The following is a 23,390-nucleotide window of genomic DNA, read 5'->3' as shown; positions in this document are numbered from 1 at the left end:
GGTATTATTTAAGTAATAGTCACCATCAGAATCCAAAAGTAAGGACATCTCAAAACAGAAGAAATGTTTAAATATATACGCTCACTTATACCACAATGAAAATAAATAATGGTTGAAAATAGATTTATTTATAAGTTAATATATTTAATCTTACCATCTTAGCTCTTGCAACTTTACAATCTGGGCAGTTCTTGTGATTTCTATCCATATCTACAATAAAAATTCATAGTATATTACATTACATTACAATAACATCATATTAAATAACAACTCATAACATTACAATATTTCATTACATTACATCATATTGCATTACATTATATTACATAACATCATATTACATTACATTACAATATTTCATTACATTACATCATATTACATTACATTATATTACATAACATCATATTACATTACATTACAATATTTCATAACATTACATCATATTACATTATATTATATTACATTACATCATATTACATTATATTATATTACATTACATCATATTACATTATATTATATTACATTACATCATATATTACGTTATGTTATATTACCCAATTCTTTATTCTGCTATATAAACCACAATGTATTAAAGATTTTGATGTCAATTAGTACAAAAAATATGTCACACCATACATAGATAGGAAAACATCTTTGTTGCCAATACAGCATACATGCCTGTTTGTATTTCAGGGGCTTCATTCACTACACTTTAACATTTAGATCATAAACTGCAGGGGCGAAAAAATCAATTGTACATATTGCCGAGGTTGTCCTACCGTGGACAAATTAAAGTTTACCCAATTTACCTTATAAATATCATTGAGACAAGTAAAAAAATGTTTCAGATTAAACAGAATCAAAAATTTGGGCAAACTTAGCAGGCCATATGTAACTTTACTTAAATTTTCTTAAGGTATATGAAAAGAACACGTCAATGATTTAAGTTCTTATTATTTTGTACCATTAAGTTATTCTGGTTTCTTAATTATTAACCAGTATTATAAATATGCAAGTTCTAGGGACCGTAAATTGCACTTGTCCACTCCTATTTAAAAGAAAAATTTGCAAGAATTTGCAGCAGTCTGATCAAGATCCATGCTGTTCGCTTACAAACCCTATTACAAGTAGAGAAACTGATAGCGAACAACATGGATCTTGATTAGACTGAGCGGATGCGCAGGGTTTTCTGGATCCATGCTGGTGGCAAATGCACTATGTTGGTTTTGTCGTGACACGGCTCAAATGAAGCCTGCTCATAGGAGTTAGCTGCTACTTGTTCTGCATGATGAGTGAAAATATTTTTCCATTCCTACTACAACTAAAGCTGAATATTTAAACTATTTAAAGTATATCTCCACCAAATTACAAGGGAGATCAAAGTTATGACAGATTTTTGGCAACTTTATACAATTAACCCCCTTTTTCTTGTTGCATGTATTTATATATAGGCAATAATTTAGCCCTAACTTTCTCTGCATTTGTTTCTTATTTTATCAATCTAATAGAACATCAGTTTATATCTGTAGCATAATATCAAATCTAAAACATTTATGTGATATAAGTCATTTCAAATAGAAGCAACAGCACTGTGCATGGGGCATTTAAATGCTTGTTTGTTAAAAATTTTGTTAAAAAGGGACATAACTCCAAAAATATTGCTTTTAGAATTATGCCCCATGTCTGACAACTGCATCTTGCCAAGATGTCAGCAAGTACATGTATATTCCAAGTTTCATGTTGATACCTTTTGAAATATTTGACAAATGGCATAATTGACATAATGTCCTTCCATATCACACTGGAGTTTAATAAAGCATTTTATTCTGTTGCATGTGATACATATAGAAAAAAATATACAGGTCTATAATAAACCTCCATATATGTTATATGAATGTTAACATCCTATAAATGCATTCAAACATAATTTGTTTATAAATAAAATCATTGTTGAATCAGTTCAAATGAAACAAATGTACAATATTAGCTGTTCTGATTCAATGAGGATAAGTCTGTAAATCTATCTCCCTTTTCACAAACTTGTAAAAATAATCTGATCTTTTACCTTTCAGATCTGTACCTTTTTCTGTTTACTACCATTATAACCTTCTGTTTTAAAAATCAACACAATAAAAGAAACAGAATCTTTTTTACAAATAAACTGTACAGCAACTCACCTGTATTGATAAGTTATATTTCAATAACAATCCTCAACCTCTAAATTCCATATATAGTCAAAATCTAAAACAATGAAAGAGTGTAATACCTGGACATTTAAAACATACAGCAATTGTTATTCATATTTATAAGAATAAACTGTAACATTACATAGGAATTCCAACCACCAGTAACTGTTGATCAATATACTTACAGTACAAGCCATGGATGCAGTATTAACTTATCTGTGTATGCCTGGCAAGCAGGAAATAGCCCAGTATAGCTGTCCAACATACCTGGAATTCATCAATATCTATGAGCAGTAGCAGCTGTGAGCCAACTTCAAACATTACTTTCAATCACATTGTTGCCATTATAGAGTTACATGCCTGACATCGAACTTTCCAATACAACTAATTAGAATTAAAATGTTCCAAAGAAAACATTACAAAAACTTATCATGGACAATTTGTTCAGTTTGACAGCATAAATAATATTAAAATGATAAAAAAATAGCCATGTAACATCTATATATACATGTATACAGAAATGCTGATGGATTATTGATTTACAATAACTGAAGATGACCTTTTTTCACAGCTCATCTGTTATAAAAACAAGGACAAATGTCTTGGGATTAAAGAAAAGCTGTTTGTAAAACAGTCAGCACTTCATTACTGTCAGTTCTTGATAGTGGAATAACAATAGGTTTTGCAAACACTTTAAAGTAGTCAAAATGGGGACACAATTACGTCAAAATAGGGACACAATAATGTCAAAATGGGGACACAATTATGTCACCTTGGGGATTATATAAAATTCAATGATTAAATACCCTTGCCTGGGAATTAATGTGTACATGTAGACACCATTAACTACTTGATGTTTAAAATCAATTTTCCAAAAGATAAGTAAATGATGGAACAAAAACTAATCTGAAATTTTTAATTGAAAAATGAGGCCAAATTTGACCTCAGAGTACTGCTCATTTGCCTTCAAGTGTAAATGATAATCATAAACATATACCAAAACTTTCTATTTAATACCTTAAAGCCTTCAGAGAAAGTGAGGAGGAGATAAGTAAAGTCATATTTTTATGTAAAATTTGGTCATGATTCTACCCCATTTTGTGAGCAAAATATACATTCTTGTATACAACTAGATGCAATAGTCATTATTAAATTATTCATTTTTAAAAAACATGTGTAAGTTTATTCCACTTTTTTGAAAAAAAAGAGATAATAATTCCCTAACAAAGCTGTGAATCTTAAAAAAAACTTCTTTTAGTTCTGAGAGGCATAGATCTAGAATTCAATCTCTGGCACAGGAATCAGGATTAGGGTAGAAATATAGGGATCTTTTTTATCATGCCAATACAACACATGTATGGTATATTGATATATTGTCAAGTGTAATCCAATTATACGCCCTACCCGGGACATTACAAGCTGAGCATAGCAGGGGTCAATGAGTCATGATTTTTCCTTCCATCTGATCTGGATGTTTTTTTAATGGCAGAAAATTTGGTATTATATCAAACTGTCAATGTACAGTACAGTTTTAACAATTAAATAAGTCTGCTCATCCTCGCCATTTTTTTTACTGGAGGATTGTCACTGCGACAGTTGTGACTTTCCACTCATCACCCGATGGGGTGAAATTAGCGCTGCGGGATATTGTCACTGTGAAATATTGCTGGAACATTTCACTCTCTCGGGTGACCATTTATCAATCTTTTACACAAATTTACATGCATCTGTAAAAAATAACACACGCAACATTTGTCTCCTATTATTTCTGAATGGCGGATATTTGTACGCCTGTTTTAAAATTTGTTAAAATGTTTAATTGGTAGTTACTCATGCACATTAATATGCAATACTTATTATGGCAAACCTCTGTGATTTTCCACCGGCGATTGTTGTGGTGATATTTTTAACCAGTCCGTTTTGATTTTCCACTGTGACTGACCATTGTATGTCCCCCGCCCCAGCTAGGTTACCAGAGATGTAGGCCTAGATAATATCTAAAGCAGTAAGGGCTAATTTTGCTTATTTTGACCTATTTTTGGTAATTAATGTGGATTGTAAGAGCTGTTTGCAATGTGTTTAGAGTACTTGCCTCCCAATCATAGTCAGAATTGATTGTTCGGGAGTAACATGTAGATGTAGATGTACTTTCTTTATGTATTCACTTCACAATATTTTACTTTTAAATACATTTTTAAATTTTTCATGAAAATTAGAATCTAGCATGAATCTGGACTGGAGGCATGCTGCTTTAACATTCTAAAATATATCTGAGCAGAATTTAACCCTGTAAACTCAACCCTGTAAAACTTAAGTTAAAGCAACACAAAACTTACTGCAAGTTGTCTTTTTTTGTTTGAACGTTGAGTGAATACACCTGACTTGTCAGAAGTTACGAAATCTTGTTTTCTCCCGCCAAAATGTCACATCACGTTATACTATCTAATTCCCGTAACCGACCATCTACCGTACCGAACTCCGTGCGAGTGTTATTTCCCTTACATCATTCATAACAGTGTCATGCAAAGTTGGACAGGATGTGTGAATAAGCAAGGCTTTGGACGGTTTCGCTACAGAGATCCAAGAGACGTAGAGAGCCGTAGACATAGGACCCGAACAAGTCAGGATATTGCTCTAATGGTTCATTTCAGCGACTTTTGATTTTCCAGCCAAGCCCCCAAAAGCATTAATTTTATGGCAACAATTTTTAAAATGTTTCTTTATTCATATTTTTGGGTACGAGGCTTTTGAAAGTAAAAAAAAATTTTTCAGAAAAAAAGGTTTTTTCCAATTTAGGGGGGCTAGGGTCTTTTAAAAATTTTGCATTTTTTTGGAAAAACCCTTTTTTGATTTTTTCATCATATAAGTGGTTTAAAATTTTAAACAGGGGACTTTTTTAATTTTAAAGGGAAGTTTTTTAAAAAAATTTTTAAGATTAAAGGGGCCCCTTTTAGGGACATGGGGAAAAATTTGGATTCTTGAAATTTTTTTCTTTTTCAAATTTTTTCGTTTCTAATGTTTTTTGTTTTTTTTTTATTTTTTTTTAATCAAAAATTTTTCCCCGAAAATTTTTTGACCCCTTTCCCGTTTTCCGACCCGGAAAAATAGGTCTTTCCTTTCAAAAATTTTTCCCCTAAACGTGAGGGGTCTCCTTTTCTTTTTTTACTTAAAATTTTTTGCCCGCCCAAAGCACCCTTTTTCGGGGAAGAAACGTTTAAAAAAAATTTTGTAAAGGGCCCACGAAAAAAAGGTTAAAAGGCCCTGCCTCGTCAAGCTGTCCCTTTTTGTATTTTTTCAGTGTACTGGCCTGTAGAGCCTACTTCTAGCAAGATAGTACATGTGCTCCAATTTGGATCGCATTTGTCTGCTCTTTTTCTTAAATTGCAGTGTTCTTTGGTAGATTTTATGCCTTTGTAGCCTTTTTGAAGCTGATTTCAGATATTTGCCAACTCTTGGTGACAGAGTATGAGCCGCTATGCTGCTGACTTTTTTCTGAACAGAGACATGCAGTGAATAATTTATCTGCAGTGTTTTTGAGGCAAGACTGACGGCAAAGTTTCTTGCCAAATTTATTTCTTTAGGCAAGGTTGATAAATGATAACACTGCTCTATTGAATCCTTCACATTTCTGTGTGGAGAAATTCTTTGTTACGCTTTGGACAGCACATTCACTCAGACGTACCCTTGGGAATAAGCCCCCAAAAGGTTTCCCAACCCAATTTTTTTTTTTTCCAATTTTTGGATAAAATGAAAAAAAACCAAAAAAGGGTTTTGGAAGGATGGGGAAAGATTTTAATACCACCCCAAGTCCCCAAACTTCCCATTCCCGAGCAACTAGCGAAGAAATCGTGAAAAGAAGGTTTTACAGTTTCCCAGAAATAAAAATCCAATGAAATTTCAAAACGGGAATTTGGCACGGGTACCCATTAAGTTTTCCCTTTGAGACCATTTTTTTTAAAATCGCGCTTTCAAAAAATGGCCCCTTGTTCTAGTTTTATTTTCCCCCTGAAAATGTACATTTTAGCTTGCTTTTTTGTTTTTGCTAGATGTCTCTCTTTTGAAAAAAATTTTGGGGCCCCAAATTTGAAGCTGGGGCCCCCTTCTTTTTTTGCGATCCCCTAGTGATGGGGTCAGTTTGGGAGGGGAATTCCATCCCGTTCCCTTAGTTTGTTGTAGAAGCCAGGCTTTAAAAGGTGGGTTTTATCCTCCCCATCTTTTTGTAAAGGGGTTCAAAGCCAAATGCCCTTTTTAAAAAGGCTGCCCCGGAAAATTTTTCATATGTTTTTCATGAGCTTTATTGGGGGTTTTAAAGACTTGAAATTTTATTCATTAAAATTTTGCATAAAAACTTCTGGAAAAGGGGCGGATAGATCCTTTAAATAAAAAATTTAACAAATTTTAAACTTTTCTCAATTAAAATTTAGATGAAACCCTGATGCCGAAGAAATTTGGGCATGTTAAAGCCCCCCGGGTTTATTTCCCAGGGCACTTATTTTAAATGTTCCTTTTTTGGCTTGAAAATAAATTTTTGAAAGGTTTGTAAAAGGGGAATTGAAACCCAAAAGACCCCATTTCCAAAGTTTTTTGCCCCAAGATAGTAATTTTGTGTTAAAAATTGATAATTTTTGAGTACTTTTGTTTCTTAAAAAAATTTTGGTTTAATTGGCAAATTTTGTTTTTTTTAAATTTAAATTTTCCCCTCTATTTCTAAAGGGGGTTTGTCGAGTTTATTTTTTAAATTTTGCAAAAACCCAGGGGCTTGTGACCCCGAAAAAAATGGTTTTCCTGTTACAAGGGAAACCTGGATTTTTGGGCTCTAAATTTCAAACCCCAAAAAAATATTACCAGTTGGTAAAAAAAAACAGCCCCTTATCGGGGAGCACTTTTAAAAGAAGAAAAAAATTTTTGTGCCCCTTTCTATTAGGCGTTTTTTTCCCAAATTATTTTTTTAATAAAAATATTTTTAAAAGAAATGATGGCTGTTTGATAAGAAAATTATTTTTAATCTTTCTTTTTGGAAAAAATTTAACATTGTTTTTAAAATGGAAAACGGGTATTTTTTTTTTTTACAGCCATATTTTAATTTAAAAGGTGTCCCTTTAATTTTTTAACATTAAAACCCAAAAATTTGCCTAATTTTTTTGAAAATACTGGGGCCTTTTTTGATAACATGGTATTAAAAAATTAAACAAACAGTGAAGTCTGTAGATGTTTGAAAATTTTAACTTTTTTTTACCTATATATTTATGTAAAAAGTATTAATTCAAAAAAGTTTTAATTAAGGATTTTATTTTTTAAAAAAAATCATACAATTACACATTTAATGCCTTTTAATTTTAAATATTTCTAGCCCAAAATTTCAACGTTTTTTTTTAAAATGTCCGAAATGGATAATTTGTTTACCATTTTATAGAATTATTGGTGTAAAATTATTGTATAATTTCAATACTTATTACATAAAACCGGTCACAAAAAACTTTGTTTTCATAAAAATTCCTTGCTATTTCAAAAATATGACTTTTTCCGTAACATCACTTTTTTATCATTTATTTATTGGCCCGAGCCTGGAAATTCTGTGAAATGGTCCCAAAACTGGAAATGGTCGATTTATTTAATTTTTCATGTTAGAGAACTCCGATTTTTTGTATAATATTAAATGTACTTGCATATCTTAAATTACTAGAAAAAGGACACAATATTTGATTCGATTGAACTTTGGATTTATTTAGGTCTCACCCCGGTCCGGAATTAGACCCAGCTAGAAAAATAGTTCTTTAAAAATTTTGATGTGGCCCCTATTTTAAAGTCATTTTAAGTGTATTTATTGTAATCAGTGTACATTTAGTGTAATTTCTGATGGACATTTCAATGATGAATTCTGTATTTATTTTTTTCAAAATTGTTTTTTGTGTGTATTTTGCAGGTTCTCATTCTTTGGTATTACTGGTTTTGGGTTTTAGTCACATCGGACACAGTTACTGGTTTATCGCGACGTTCCAGCTTTCTGGTGGAGGAAAGACCTCGGGTTGCCCTTCCGTTGCATTATTTCAAGGCCCAACGACTGGCCCTGAGTAGAACCCCACCGACGTTCCCCCCGTAAGCATAGTGGATGTTTCCTCACATGAAGGGGAATCAAAAAGTCCCTGTCGGGAAATTCGAAACCCACAGCCCCGGTGAGGGGCAAGTGATTTTGAAGGGTTCCCCCCAAACTTCCTAACACTTTGGGCCCACGGAAACCGCCCCCATTTCTTTGGGGAAAGATTCGTGAAAAGTAACGTACACGCCGACGCATATGGGAACTTTGAAAACTGTGATAATTTGACAGTTGGACTTAACCAAAATTCAAGAAATATTGTGAAATCTAGGGTTGGCGCTACAAAAAGGACATTTTTTGGGCTTTCGATGAACTTGTCTAGTGTTGATGTTTAAGTTTATGAAATAAAACTGGCTCAGTTTTTAATAGAAGTCCAGAATTAAGCTTTAAATGTGACAGATTTACTATAGAATAAAGAAGGCGAAAAATGACTGGGCCGTGTCCATATAGCTTTTTCCTTTAAAATATTCATTTATATTTCCATTGTCTTTGATTCACTGTTGATTTATGTAAAAATAAGATAAAAACCAGTGTTTTATTTCGGTTTAAAAAAAACTAATTAAGTATGCCTACTTTAGTATGTTCAGCTTGAAATTTATGTCTAAATTTAATGTTGTAGTTTTTAAATTTTTATTATTATCATTATATCTTATTTTATTACTTTTTTTCATTTGGTGAAGGCCGGATTCAGGGATTACACGGTTGGACTAGATACATTATTTGAAGCTTAAACCACCGCTCTTCTTTTCCAAAATGGGCCCACGCCTAGAAACCCTTTCATTCATTCATTCATTTATTCATTCATTCATTCATTCATTCATTCATTCATTCATTCATTCATTCATGCATTCATTCTGCCATTGTTCAGGTGCAACTATCCTGAAAATTGCCAGAAAGGTTGTTAACATGATTTCTAGGTCAGTTTCGAATATGGATCCACTTGGCTCAAAACTAGGCCACACAGTCAAAATGTGTGGAATCCTTTTAAGCATTCTTGAGGTAACAGTTTCGCCTGATTATCTTAGAAATTGATCAGATGCTTGTTTCGACCTCAAGTTCGAATATTAACATCACACAGTCAAAATATGGGAAAACCGTGTTAACATTCGAAATATGCTGGAAAATTGTCATAAAGGTTGGTTTAAGCATATTCAGTCAATATCGTTAAAATCAAACACCCTGGAGGATAAGCAAGCAGATGCAAATGCAAAATGCTTAATACAAAGTGAAGAAATTGAAAAAATAATCTTAAGAAAATGAAAAGATTGATGAAAGAGGAAAAACAAAAGCTCATTAGTAAATTTACAGCAAGGAGTTTGAATGATGAGGACAGAACACAGTGTGAGTGCACAAAAGAAATCAAGGATGATATAACTTCCATCAAACAAAATATTGATATCTTGATGGATAAGCAAAAAAAGGCAGCAACTTTACATGATATTTCACTGCTCAGATCAGAAATAGAAGCACAAAAACTTAAACACAGCATGCAGCTAGAATCAATTCCAGATGAGGGCGTCAAACAGCTCAAGGGTACTGTAGATAATGATGATAACCGAAATCTCATTGAAACTGACCACCATCAAAATATTCAGTATCTATTTTAGGCCCCGATTCTGTCACAAAATAAATTAAAAAAAATGATCCGGATAAAACAATGTACAATACAGACAAAAAACAATGTTTACAATACAAAATAGTCTCAAGGAGGAGCCCATGTTAAGGACATCCACAGTAAGGTGTCTACCTTACTTGCCAACAAGCCACATGTTCAAAGCACAAACGTGTTTGTTATTCATGCAGGCATCAACAACATATTACATGGTGATCAACCAGAGGTCGTAAAGCAAACTGTTCCTTGAATTGACAGAACTTTTGAAACAAAACAAACCCACAGTTAAAATAGTGGTCTCCTCAATATTACCAATGAAAACAGATATGTCATACTTATAAAAGATAAGAAATACAAATGAACTTTGAGGAAACTCTGTAATGAAAGAAATATTGATCACACAAATTCCTTTATGAAATATCAGCAGACAGACCAGTCACTTTACTCTGTTGAAGTTCATCTTAATAATCATGGAGCTGCAGTTTTTGCTAAACAAATCAAGGCCACAATAAGACAAGTACTTGACATCAACCCAAGGAAACACCAGGAAATTTTTTTCGTCAGGCCATTTTCGTCAAATACTATCACCGAAGTACCAACCCAAGAGAAAACCGGGCTTTGGGGGGGCTTTACACACATTCACTCCAATCCCTGGGCTTTGGGAGCTTTTACCCCCATGGATGTACATTATCCCCACTTCCCAAAAGATAGGAAAGCAGTCACGGTGACTTCCTACTTGGAACGCAGACAAATTTTGAAAACAATCCATTCCTGAAAAGTGAAAATTTTAAAAAAATGCCCAATTTTTTTAATGTAGATACGTGTAAATATATTGAAAATCATTGCAAAAAATAATGTAAAAATAAATAGATAACGTTTCTAAAAGAGCAAACCACACCATTAAAAGCTCTTAAAGAAAACTAACTATCTATCAAAGCAAGGAATTAAGTTTTTCCCCCCATTCTTAACATTTCTTTATTCTATCCATATCCAAAACATGATATGAATTAAAAATCTTGCTACATCTTCATTCTTATTTGGATATTATTGGGCTATGTGAGACATTTTTAAACAGTTACTTCTTAGACAGTGAATTTGCGCTTAAAGGTTACCAAATGTTTCGCAAGGACAGGAAAACAAATGGTGGTGGACTTATTTTATATGTAAATGAAATCTTTTCCTGTGTTCCTCGGAATGATCTACAACATGAGGACATTGAATCTATCTGGCTTGAAATAAAAAAAAAACAATCAACAAAAACATTTATTTTTGGCTATATTTTTAGGCCACCATCATCTGCTGCAAACTGGAATTCATATTTAGAACAAATTTTAGATAAACTATATATTGAAAACAAAGAAATCATATTGACCGGAAATTTTAACTTTAATTATGATCCATTAACTATGTCTACTAATAACACTTCTTGGAATAACATTACTAACAGTTTCAATTTTGAGGCAGCTAGTTAAAAACCCACCAGAGTAACTCAAACATCAAATACAATTATAGATCATCTATATTACTAATTTCCCTAACAATATCTCTGAAATCAATGTACCTGATTTATCAATCAGTGATCATTTTCCAATCTGCTTCACACGCAAAAATCTCAACAACTGCTATCAAAGACCCTTTACATCAAATTATTCAATACCGAAATATGAAAACAATTTGATGAAAAACATATTTTAAATCTCTTGAACAGCCAGCCTTGGTCAGTGTTAGAAATATATGATGACCCAAATGATGCTTTTGGATTATATTTCAACTCTTTATTCAATCAAGTATTAAATGCACATGCTCCTTTTAAAATGAACGTGTAAAACATACGCATCTTCCAGACTGGTACAATCCTGATATTCTTCATGCTTCTAAACAAAGATAATAAAGCTTAGAAATTTAAATAAAAAATGAAGAATATAAATATTGAGAAATAAGTTAAAAAAATATATTTCAAAATCCCCAAAAAAATTACTATTCCAGAAACTATAAATAACAATAAACACAATGCAAAAGAAATGTGGGAAAATCTCAAACAATTTATCAGGAAAATCTACGAATCACCAAACAAATTTATGAAGAAGGAAATCCAAATAAAAAGACCCATTAAGAACAGCCGAAGTAATCAATGACTATTTTCATTGATATCTTTAAATCTGCCCACCTGGATTATTGCTCAACTTTATCACATGAAGATAAAATAAAATTGCATGAGTATATTGAAATGCACCAAAGGATAAATGCCCTTTAAAAGATACCTGAAATTACCAAGTCAATTCATAAACAAAGAACTACAAGATCTTGATACCAGAAAGTCAACATGTCTAGATGGTATAGGATGCCAAATTTCTTAAAATAAGTTCTAAAAATTATATATCCAAGCCTTTGGAAAATATATTCAATCTCAGTCTATCAAGTGGCTTATTTCCTTTCGCCTTTAAGCAAGCAAAAAAGTTACTCCTATACATAAATAGGCAACAAAAAATGAAAAAAGGTATTTACAAGGCCTATATCAATACTACCAGTTCTTATCGAAAGTTCTAGAAAGACATGTTAGCAATCATTATTAATTATTTTTTGAAAACTAACTCTCTTTTTCAGCCAAAATCAGTCTGGCTTTCGCACAAATTATTCATGCGAAACTGCTCTCACTTCAATTATTGACAACTGGATCAGAGCAATAAATGAAGAAAAACTTATAGGGGACTATATTTCTTGATCTAATAAAAGCATTTGATTTGATCAATCATAACCTCATTGAAAAAACTACAACTGTTATAACATAAATGAAAATTCAATTTCATGGTTTAGGTCATACCTAAGTGATCGCTCACAACAATTATGTGTGTCTGGAAAGTTATTCTGAAGCTCAGCATATAAAATCTGTGGTGAGCCTCAAGGTTCAGTTTTTAGGCCCTCTCCTTTTTATTATTTATATCAACGACTTACCTTTGCATTTATCACATTCTACAGCAGACATGTTTGCTGATGACACTACAATTACCTCATTTGGACACAGTATCAATTCAATTTGTACAAAACTTCAGTCTGACCTTAATTCCATACAACGGTGGTGCAACAGGAATTCAATGATTCCAAATGCTAATAAAACTAAAGCTGTGTTTATTTCACCTTCAAATAATTTCTACAATACTATTACTCTCCTGTGCATCAGATGAAAGCTTTACAATTTTCAAAACAGAAAATTTTTAGGTGTCCATGTTGATCATACACTGAACTGGAAAATACATGTCAAAATGATACTGAATAAATGCAATTCATTACTATACCTTCTTTTGGGAATAAAACAATTTCTAAATGTTCATGTAAGGAAAATTTTCTATAATGCATACATTCTTCCCCACTTAGACTATTGTTGCACTATTTGGGAAAATTGCAGTAAGGAACTCTTAAATGACCTGTATAAATTTCAAAAACGGGCAGCACGAATAATATTGGACAAAGATTTTGATGCACCCACTGATGATTTATTTTCTGAATTAAACTGGATGAAATTTTATGAAAGAGTAAATTACAAAAAAGCTATTTTAAGTCCCTTAACAATCTTCTCCCTGATAATATGCAAAATCTTTTTACTTACACAGAAAATACACAATTAAGATCATATCAACAAAAACAACTTCAAATCCCAAAACCTAGACTTGAGTTCTGCAGAAAATCTTTATCATATTCAGGGTCAAAACTTTGCAATTCTCTTCCCTCCTTAGATATCAGAAATTCCACAAATTTACAGTCGTTCAAATATAATTATCTGAAATGGTGGTTCTCTGGTGGGAATAAAACACATCAAGTTGTATTATAAAATGATAAATGTATATCTGAATTGCAATGTTTATATTCTTATATAATGTTTTTTCCCTAGATTTTAATTGTACATGTTTCTTTACTACATTGTATTTGTAATTTTGTTGTTGTTTATCATACCTTTTGTTTGTAAATGTTTAAATATTATGCACATTGTATATTTGATGGAGGCTCATAGGGAAGATTGGGCATGCCCAACTATGTTGCCTCTTTAAATAAAAAGTCTTTATTATTATTATTATTATTATTATTATTATTATTATTATTATTAATTGATTTCTAGATAGATAACTTATTATAAGCACTCTAAAGGAAACATTTTCAGCCCAAATACACATGTATCCTAAAAATTCGATAGAAAGGTTGTTTTTAGTATTTCTAGCTAAAGTTCGAATATGGGTCATCCACATATGGAAAAACCTTGTAATCACTATAAAAGTAACATTTTCCGCTCCACTATCCTGGTAATTGGTTAGAAAAGGTTGTATATCATGTCAACTCGTCCCGTGGTCAACTCGTCATCTTTTTGGTCAACTCGTCCGAGTCAACTCGTCCCTAATATATATTATATTTTATCACGGACTTCAATAACTGTTATTACAGTCCGTGATTTTATTTTTATAGACAATATATGTGACAATACACTATAGAAAACAAAAGTTCGGAAGTTTGATAATATGCATTTTATAATATAACTTTTGACACGATTATCACGTGTATTGTTGAATGTCAATTTAAAGACATGCGTTATCTTTATCTAACTTTTTACGTTTCTAAACACTTTTAAGGCACAATACAAAACTTCACAATAACCAAGTTGCCAGATAATACATATAATTATCATTGCGTAAAGATAACCCTCAACTTAACCATATTGCATATGATATAGGTATATAGCAATGTACCCAAGAGACAATTTCAAAAATTCTCTCGCAAGTTTTTTTTAAAGATCTCTCTTATATTTTCTCTAATTTTATCTAAAATCTCTAATATATGATAACCAGTATGAAGACTCGTGAGAGTCGAAACGTCGATTATCACCATTATATATACCCTTAAAACTCATCCTGTGTTGATTGTGTGTTCCACTTTTATTAAATTTCTTTATATGCTCTGATAATTTATCAAATATGAGAATAAATATAATAGAAAATAGGGTACGGGTTGACCACGGGACGAGTTGACCCAAAACCAAGAGACGAATCGATTCGATATCATTTCTACGTCTTGTTTTTTCACCGTTTCACGTGCTTCACATCTATTAAAACTCTTAGGACTTCCGGTCTCTTTAATTCTATTTTATCCAGCTAGACAAACACATTTATAGCACATTAATTTACATCACCTTGCCCATTCTGTCTGTTATATTTTACTAAAATATATTAAGATTGAGACTCGTAAATATGCCCTTTTCTGATAAATTCGCTGTTGCACCAATGAATTCAATGTAAAATTAAAAAGTTTTTTGTATTATGTTAAAATGGAAAATGTTTTGAAAATAAAGAAAAAAGTTTTTTTTTAGTTTTGTTAATTTGTATATTACTTTTAATTAAGAGCTTTCGCAATTTTAGTGTCCCAATGCATAAGTGCAAAAAGTACGCGGAAAGTACGTGAAAATATAATTCGGAAAACTTGACACTTCAATTTGATTGGCTCGTAAATTTGTCTCCAGTTTTGATGATGAGATTGAACGAGATTGGAACCATTTAAGTCCACCATCATTTAATCTTTAATTAAAGTTGCAATAATCACTAAAAAAAATAAGGTGGTGTATATGAAATAAATTGTATTTTATCTTATTTATCTTAAAAGCTGAACATCAGATGAGTTACGTACTTAAGAGGTATAGTCACTTGTTATTTTTTTTTAATTTGCTTTCAGTTTTCTTCCTGTTTAGATGATCATGATATGATTCACAAATATATTTTTGGCATTTCAAAATTTCAAAAGATATTGTTTTTCTGTATGTCTGTTATTCACCGTGTGTCGTGCGTTATCTTAAATCACATGGCGGATTTTTAACAAACTTCACAGGAATGATCCCTAGGCAATCAGCAACAAAAGTAATATGATGCACAAGTACCGGGTATGTCATTAAGCTAAAATAGACATTACAGTAAAGTGTATTGGTCTATAATAGAACATTTGTAATATTGAACAATAAATATTATTACCTGATACCTTATTTAAATGTAATTTGGTATTTTTTACTGTTTTCTGAAATTCTGAAAACGTCAACGTTCGCGAACTGTTGACCGGTCAATAGTTTCGACTGTTTCCCTCGCGTGTTCTGACCTCATTGACGTCATAGAGGATTCCCACTTGAAGCGTCCATCGATTTTGATCACGAACCAGACGTGACGTGACATAGTTTAAGTATTAAGTTTAATTATGAACATATGTGCTAAACTATTTTCGTGTTCCTTTTTTCTTCTGCAAGTACTGTTATAAAACACTAATTGATCAGGTAATAAAACAATTATTTCATATGAGATTTGGGAACAGTCAAACAGTTGTCCCTCGGTGTCGGGGATGGTGTTTTGAACTGTTCCCCTCGGCCTACGACCTTGGGCAACAGTTCAAAACACTACCCTCTCCACCTCGGGCCAACAGTTTGACTGTTCCCAAATTACATATGAAATAACTGTATACTAACGTTAATAGTATTAAGTATCGAACATAACAACAGTTCACTAAAAATATGCATGGATGTTGTTGGCATGTGTGAGATATATAATCCGATATTACATATGAGCCGCGTCACGACAAAACCAACATAGTGCGTTTGCGACCAGCATGGATCAAGACCAGCCTGCTCATCCGAGCAGTCTGATCAGGACCCATGCTGTTCGCTTATCAGTTGCTCTACTTGTAATAGAGTTGGTAAGCGAACAGCATGGATCCTGATCAGACTGCGCGGATGCGCAGGCTGGTCTGGATCCATGCTGGTCGCAAACCCATTATGTTGGTTTTGTCATGGCGGGCTCATATATTTATTAGCAGATACTTAATTGTTCTAGGACAGAATGTTTTATTTTTATTATTTATCATAAAATTGTTCATACAATCACTTTATCAACATTTCTGTTAAACACAATTGCATAGAATTACCAAAGAAATTACTGTAACTAATAAATATGATCGTCTTTGAATCTTTTGATTATTTTATATTTAACAAAAAAAAATCATTAGAATAAGTCTGCAACCAAAATGCATGATTGATATATTGATTAAAATTCGGTATCTTGTGGCATTCCTGCTACGAATATACTGTATGGGTGTTTTTTACATTAATGTCATTAAATTTGGAATTGTGTTATCACTAGGCGTTCAATATTAATTTCTTATTTTATTTTAAAGTTGACTGAAGCTAAATTAAAATAAGTCAATAATGTATGAGCTTTCCACAAGTGTTGCAGTGATCAAAGAATTTTGAGCAATCTTTGCAATTCGCTTGTGATGAAAAGGTTACAGCATATTCCCCTTAACTGATCAAAGTATGCTTCATGGCAATTAAGATGTAACCTTGTCATATGAAGAAACATCCGCGTGAACCCCATATGGCTTTTCGTTCTAGTTGATTATCTATTATTGTTGTACAGACGTTCACGCAATATGAATCGGGGCCACACATAATAATCTTGGCGATAAGCAAATGACAATATCACCTTGTCAAGTTTTGTTTTCAGGCTGAGCAGTTTTGTTAAATGTCATGATAACTTCGCGTCTACACGGCATAGTATCATTATGTTAGCCAAATGAAATTATTCAAAGAAAAAACAATTTGTACAGACATTATAGCAATGGGTTTGTGTAAAGATAAGTATTTTTCTTATATTAATAAAAGGATTTTGCGTGTGCCGTTTGGAAGCTGTAAAAAGTTGCCCGTAATTCACTTCAGTGTTGCTATATTTTTATGATCCTTCGGGATCATTGATGCCAGCACTATTAAGTGTTGAGAACTGATTACCGCTCTAGCCGGTGCTAGGGGGCATGAGGGATGTTGCACTTATTCATTATCCTTCATAAACAAACTCAATCAAACCGAGTCTGCAATTTTCATCTAATTTTGTTGTGATTAAGGCTTCTGAGAGATCACTTTATTTCCATATTTTTACATCTAATTGTCTGTCCAGAGTGCAATACGTTTAAATGCATTCTTACAGATACTTTCATATTTGCTAACTTTGACCAGCAGATAGCTGTAAATTTATACTGAAGGACGACAGGGGCCTTTAGACCAACAGTTAGTGCGTGTTTGTCAAAACCTGACATTAATTTGCACGGTTATAAAGTTTGGGATATTCTTTACAACTTTCTATACATTTTAAAACATCAAGCAATAGATAGTGACATTAAATTGTGGTCTTATAAAAAACATTAGGCGTATTTCAAAATGTTTATTACTCATTACTTTGTTGTATCATACCATATTGTCAATACTAGTCGTATCAATTACTTTTAAGTATCACTGATGTTTAAACCCCTGCAGAGTCAAGACATAAGGAGCATATACTGGAATCTGCTCCGTCCGTTTGTCGATATATGTGAAATTATTTTATATATACTATTCATCAAAATAGTCTCCAGATCCTTTGCTTTTTCGGGAAAATCGAAACTAAACCCGCGTCTATATATGTAGGAGTATCAATAACTGTGATTGGCCAAAAATTACGAAAATTTATATTTTAAGGAACAATGCTTATCAGCCACGTTCCCTAGAATCGCGCACCAAACCGCATTCAAGAGGGCGACTAAGTAAGATAGGAAAGTTCACTTTGATTATTAAAATTGATATTTTATTTAAAGTGTTTGATATAAGAAAGCATGGTTCAGTAAGTTTGTATTTATATTTTAAATTATTTACCGTTTTGCCACCGTTAAATAATTTTTATATTTTGTTTAAGAGATTTATGTTAAGGGAATACTGAATTAAATAATTATTTTTATCGTCCATTGTGTAATCATTTGGTTTTGGGGCGGTGAACGGCTAAAAATGACCAAAATTGATAAGTTGTATTTGACGCCGTCATGGAATAACGACAATAATAAGTATACAAGTGGAAAACAAAATTTAAATGAGTTTAACAAAAAATCTTGAGTTAATAGCTCATTTAGACACAGAATAGGGTCCAAGGAGGAAATACTGACACCAATCGTTAACTATAATCTTTATTGAACATGTCAAGTTAAAAGAACAAAGAAAGTATTACATGTAATTTAAGAAATAAAGCAATAAGAAACTGATCGCATCAGATATTTTGAGCCATATGCATTCAATTATTCAATAGATTTTTTGCTATGTTACTTTGCAAAACATTATTAAGACTTCCATACAAAGAGTGATTCAATTGTATGTCAAGCCAAAGATCATTAAGTTTTTCAAAGTAAAACAAAATATACTGCAAAAAGACATTTGATATACTTAAAAAATACATGTATATGATTACATTTACACAAAATAATTGAAGCAACAGTTAAAATGCACATTAGTGAAAGTTTGTGATTTTACAAATGAAAACGTGTGTATTATCAGAAAATATAAAATTTCTTTGAAAGAAATACATAATAATAATCATTGAAACATACTTGAATATATTATACAATTCCTAAAATATTTAAATAAACTCCATTTTAATTCTGTTTCATAGAGTATATTAAATAGTGTTAAGGAGTCAATGTGGGTGAGAAATTTGTTCTGAAATTGCACATCACCATAGTTGTAATTTAATCTTTATGAAAAGACACATTTTAGAAACGAAAGTGCTGATGATTTTATTTGTTCCTTAATGGACATATTGGATTGGAGGGTCCTGGGTCACATCCTACTAAGCACCCATTCGCATAATAATACCCAATGTAAGCGCCTGTGGTCTTGCAGTATTCTCTCACGTAACAAAAATAGGCGCACGGATGTGAATAGCGCCAGCAGACAGCATATCGGAAAATGGAAGTACATGCTTGTCGTTTCTCCACACCGCCACTATGTCTTTGTACCTCTACAATGGAAAAAGCAATTGTTCTGTCAGTGGCAATTTAAAATGAGTAAACAATTTAAACGTAGGTATCATGTTGATGAATGTAGTTGCCTTAAAAGTTTCTGATGATTTTACTATTAATTTACATTAAATGACTCGAAGAATATCTATATGATATATTAATTCGATCGAATTAAAAATGGGATACATATATATAAGTGAATTTATAATAATTACTTTTCATCCAATAGATTTTTGTTCCCCTGCACATTCTTTCAACCTTTTCAGAAATCAGATATTGCGGCACCTCAGTATCTGTCCTTACCCACTCTTGCTTCTCAGCCTCGTTTTCCTCATTTTGGTTGATGTCAACCTGTGAAATTAAACAAGGTCATAATATCTTTTAAAATCATATAAGTCATTACGCTGTATTAAATACGATTTGGAACTTAATTAAGAATACAGATGTTTCGCTTATGCATTCTTTATCCATACAAGAATATGCCGAATAATTTTCAAAATGTTTTTGTTCGAACTATGCAATAAATATGTGGATGTATTTAATAATAATTTACCTCTCCACTTGAATAATCGTTAGTGTCTCGACTTGGAGCTTCGGTTTCATTCAAATGCTGTGCAATACATTCACTTTGTGTATTACTCTCTCTATCAACAAATCGTGTAACAACTATGCCCTGAAATAATTACATAAACAACATTTTGTCTCAGCCTGTATACGACGGTATAATACGTCGTGTGTTCATAAATATTGTTTACATGATAACAATTAAATACATGATAGGCTATTTTTTATGTGTTCAGATAACTGTTTACCATTATATTCTATTGACCATTTAATCTTCAGTGAGATGTAAGTAAGTATGCAAAGGATGGTTTATACTTACTCAGTAAAATATCTCCTAAAATAATTATATAGGATTTTTTATAAAACGTGTTTCAAGTAGAGGACCTTTTTTAGATTTAAATTCTTGTTCATATGCAGTTCATCTACATGGTCAACTTACATGTTTGTAATCATAGATGACCTCCGCCACATTAGGAATCCGCACGTCAACCTCTGTTTTGGTTACATTTGTCTCCTCTTCAAATACTTCCCCTTTGTCAGATTTATATGTCTGATGTACAACCTGTTTAATATAGAATTAAAGTATAAGATTTGATCAGAAGCATAAGGATTTGATCAGTCAGTCCAGTGCTGAAGATATCACTTTAGGGACCATTGTCCAGTATATCATGAATCGGCATTTCAAAATAACATAACGAAAATTACTTTGGTAACATTGTGGTATGAATAAAAACAATATTTTGTTTAGTAAGTAATAAACTAACATATACTTAATTTCAACGAATTGAAATAAAAAAACAACATATTTTGTCAAAGGATTGTACGTTTAAAGATCATGTAACACATTTTTTTATGGTTTCATATAAGATTAATCAATATTGTAAGTTCCAAAAAAGCATCATTTACAAAGATATTTCCGAATTTAACATTTCATGTAAATAAAGGGAGGTTATTAGAAATTTATTTTCTATAAAATCGAAGTCAATTTTTTCAATAAGAAATGAATGCATTTATTTTAATGATTACATATAATGTATACATATTTTATATATACAAACAACGAAACGAAACAAAATAAACTTATATGCAATTTAACCTTATCAATGAAAGTTAAAAAGACTAAAAATGGTTTACCTTGAATGAATCTGTTGTAATTTTCGATCCAAAATGAACAGACAGAAGAACAATAGCTGCAACAGCTGCCACGGCAACAACACCAGTTACCGCTCCAACTATTATTCTTTTATTTGAACATCCCTTAGCTGATTCCGTGTGAACCTTGAAACATTTCATATAAAATTATTTAAAATATAAAGATTTATCAATGTATTAAATATATTCGCATCCTTAAAGGTTATGTGTTAAGAAAACGCAAGATAGCAGACATACACCAATTTCTATAAATTTTTAAAAGTCTAGTAACTATTTTGAATTAATTATTTTGAATTATTATTCATTTATCTATATAAGTTAAACGATTATTTCATAGCAAGATACATTATTTATGCTCTATTTCTGTGGAAACAGAAAATCAGAGCACTGATTCATGTAAGGGACTACAGAGTTGCTTTCTTTGATTTCTCCATTTTATCCAAAATTAATTTATCGTTAACGAAATTTTATCAATGCAAATATACGTTACTACGATTTGCATATTCTTCCATTCTAATCCAATGCTTGTGTTTATTTAATTAATATCTTCAAAATGTTTCGATATACAGATAAAGTGTTCCTAAAACAAAACAATCAAGACAACATGTATCTGTTTCTAATTAGCGATCGGTTGGACAGATTACAATGGAAATTAGCTAATTTTAGTGATCGATCCAATAAATAACAAAATAATTACTATCTATCAAACATTTTAAGATATTTTTATTTGTGACAAGATGTATTGGCAATGTCATAAAAAATAAATCATATATTTGACAACAGCAAAATATTGAATTGTTTACTTTAAGATTGATACAAGTAACTTAAATACCTTTTCAGGCACATGAACTGTGACAATATCAGTCTTTCCAGGTTCCATTCCTAAAACTGGTTTCATCAGGAAACGTTCAGAAGGCTATATCTAAGTGTGCTGTGATGATTTTGCTGAGCTTTCTGAAGACATCTGGCGGATCGCATGCTTAAATAGCTGCCCAAAGTCTGTCAAGTATGACACGGGGAATTTTCTGTTTTAGGTAACAGCCAATGAAAAAGTTTGTTATTGCTTACAAAAAGATGAAGACTTGTTTTGATCACGTATGAATATGAAACATAATCTACGACCATCCTTTTTTAAATGTTTATAGCAAACTACCCAATGAAATAACTCGGCAAAACTTTTAAAACACTCCATATAGACAAGAATATGATACAGCAGCATAAACGGGATATTTTTTTATAGATTTCTTTACATTTTCAAATATTAAGCAATAGATTGTGACCTTGATATCGAAAAGTATTTTGATTTAAAATGTTTGTTATTAAAATATGCGTCGTAAACATTATTCGTATTTCAAAATATATAACTTCATTCATTCCCATTAGTTTAATAACTTATAGCTATTACTTATTATTTTATTGTGCGTTTTAAACCCCTGAAGAGTAACGGCTTTTAAAAAGGGCATATAATGAAACCAGTGTTTCGTCCGTATATCCAACACTCCGTCCGGTCGTCGGGGTTTGCTTCTCCCGGGCATGACTTAAAGTATTGGAGGCATCAACTTGACACTTAATCCAGATTGAGACAAAGTGCAATGTCTAATAACCATAGTTCCCTAAGTTATCTGTGTCATTTTCATACTCAATTTTGAGTTATTTTCCTTCGTCACTTTACACACCTAATCTTTGTCTAAGGTCTAAAAGTAAAATGAGCTAATAATTAAATACGTAATAGATTGATAGGTCTTATTGTTGAATAATGCAATATAAATGAATCTTTGTAATATTTCATACTTAACCATACTTATTTTTTTGTGTCGAATATAACTAATAATGCTTCAGAAATTGATTAATTGCAAAGAGATTAGCAGCGTTTTTTTCGGACGAGACGGACATGCTAACATACATTAGAGCACAGGAGATTGACATTCTATCAATAATTGAAAAATATTAGCAA

At 31.8% G+C, this 23,390-nt stretch overlaps 2 protein-coding genes across 5 annotated transcripts in view; both read right to left on the bottom strand.

The window, feature by feature from the left end:
- The window catches only part of LOC132759065 (CAP-Gly domain-containing linker protein 1-like), a 108,907-nt gene extending 104,291 nt beyond the window's left edge, over nucleotides 1–4,616 (bottom strand). For all 4 annotated transcript variants that reach the window (XM_060750787.1, XM_060750789.1, XM_060750790.1 and 1 more), the window contains exons 1-3: nucleotides 4,523–4,616; nucleotides 2,372–2,453; nucleotides 155–210 (exon numbers count right to left, since the gene is read on the bottom strand). In XM_060750787.1, coding sequence (XP_060606770.1) covers nucleotides 155–208 — 54 coding nt within the window. In that variant the 5' untranslated portion in view covers nucleotides 209–210; nucleotides 2,372–2,453; nucleotides 4,523–4,616. The remainder of the gene's footprint in view (nucleotides 1–154; nucleotides 211–2,371; nucleotides 2,454–4,522) is intronic.
- A 14,263-nt stretch (nucleotides 4,617–18,879) lies between these two features.
- LOC132759064 (uncharacterized) lies at nucleotides 18,880–22,432 on the bottom strand. The gene is made up of 6 exons (XM_060750786.1): nucleotides 22,269–22,432; nucleotides 21,419–21,562; nucleotides 20,724–20,846; nucleotides 20,274–20,393; nucleotides 19,936–20,071; nucleotides 18,880–19,719 (listed from the first exon to the last, which is right to left on the bottom strand). Exons 1-6 carry the CDS (start codon nucleotides 22,332–22,334, stop codon nucleotides 19,496–19,498), a joined length of 813 nt encoding a protein of 270 aa, XP_060606769.1. The 5' UTR covers nucleotides 22,335–22,432; the 3' UTR covers nucleotides 18,880–19,495.
- Between the last annotated feature and the right edge of the window lie 958 nt (nucleotides 22,433–23,390).

This window comes from Ruditapes philippinarum, unplaced genomic scaffold, assembly GCF_026571515.1.
Source record: "Ruditapes philippinarum isolate M1 unplaced genomic scaffold, ASM2657151v2 ctg2709_1_1_1_1, whole genome shotgun sequence".
In the NCBI taxonomy this organism is placed as follows: Eukaryota; Metazoa; Mollusca; class Bivalvia; order Venerida; family Veneridae; genus Ruditapes; species Ruditapes philippinarum.
Note: the sequence above shows the minus strand (reverse complement) of the source record. Positions and strands in the feature narration are given on the sequence as shown.

Bases quoted from the DNA above. Each gene is read 5' to 3' on its own strand.
- LOC132759064 (XM_060750786.1), bottom strand. From the start codon at position 22,334: ATGAAACCAGTTTTAGGAATGGAACCTGGAAAGACTGATATTGTCACA. The intron at 21,563-22,268 runs GTATTTAAGTTA...AAATGTTTCAAG, and splicing joins CAGTTCATGTGCCTGAAAAG to GTTCACACGGAATCAGCTAA. The intron at 20,072-20,273 runs GTAAATTATTAT...TTAATTTCACAG, and splicing joins ACGATTATTCAAGTGGAGAG to GTTGACATCAACCAAAATGA.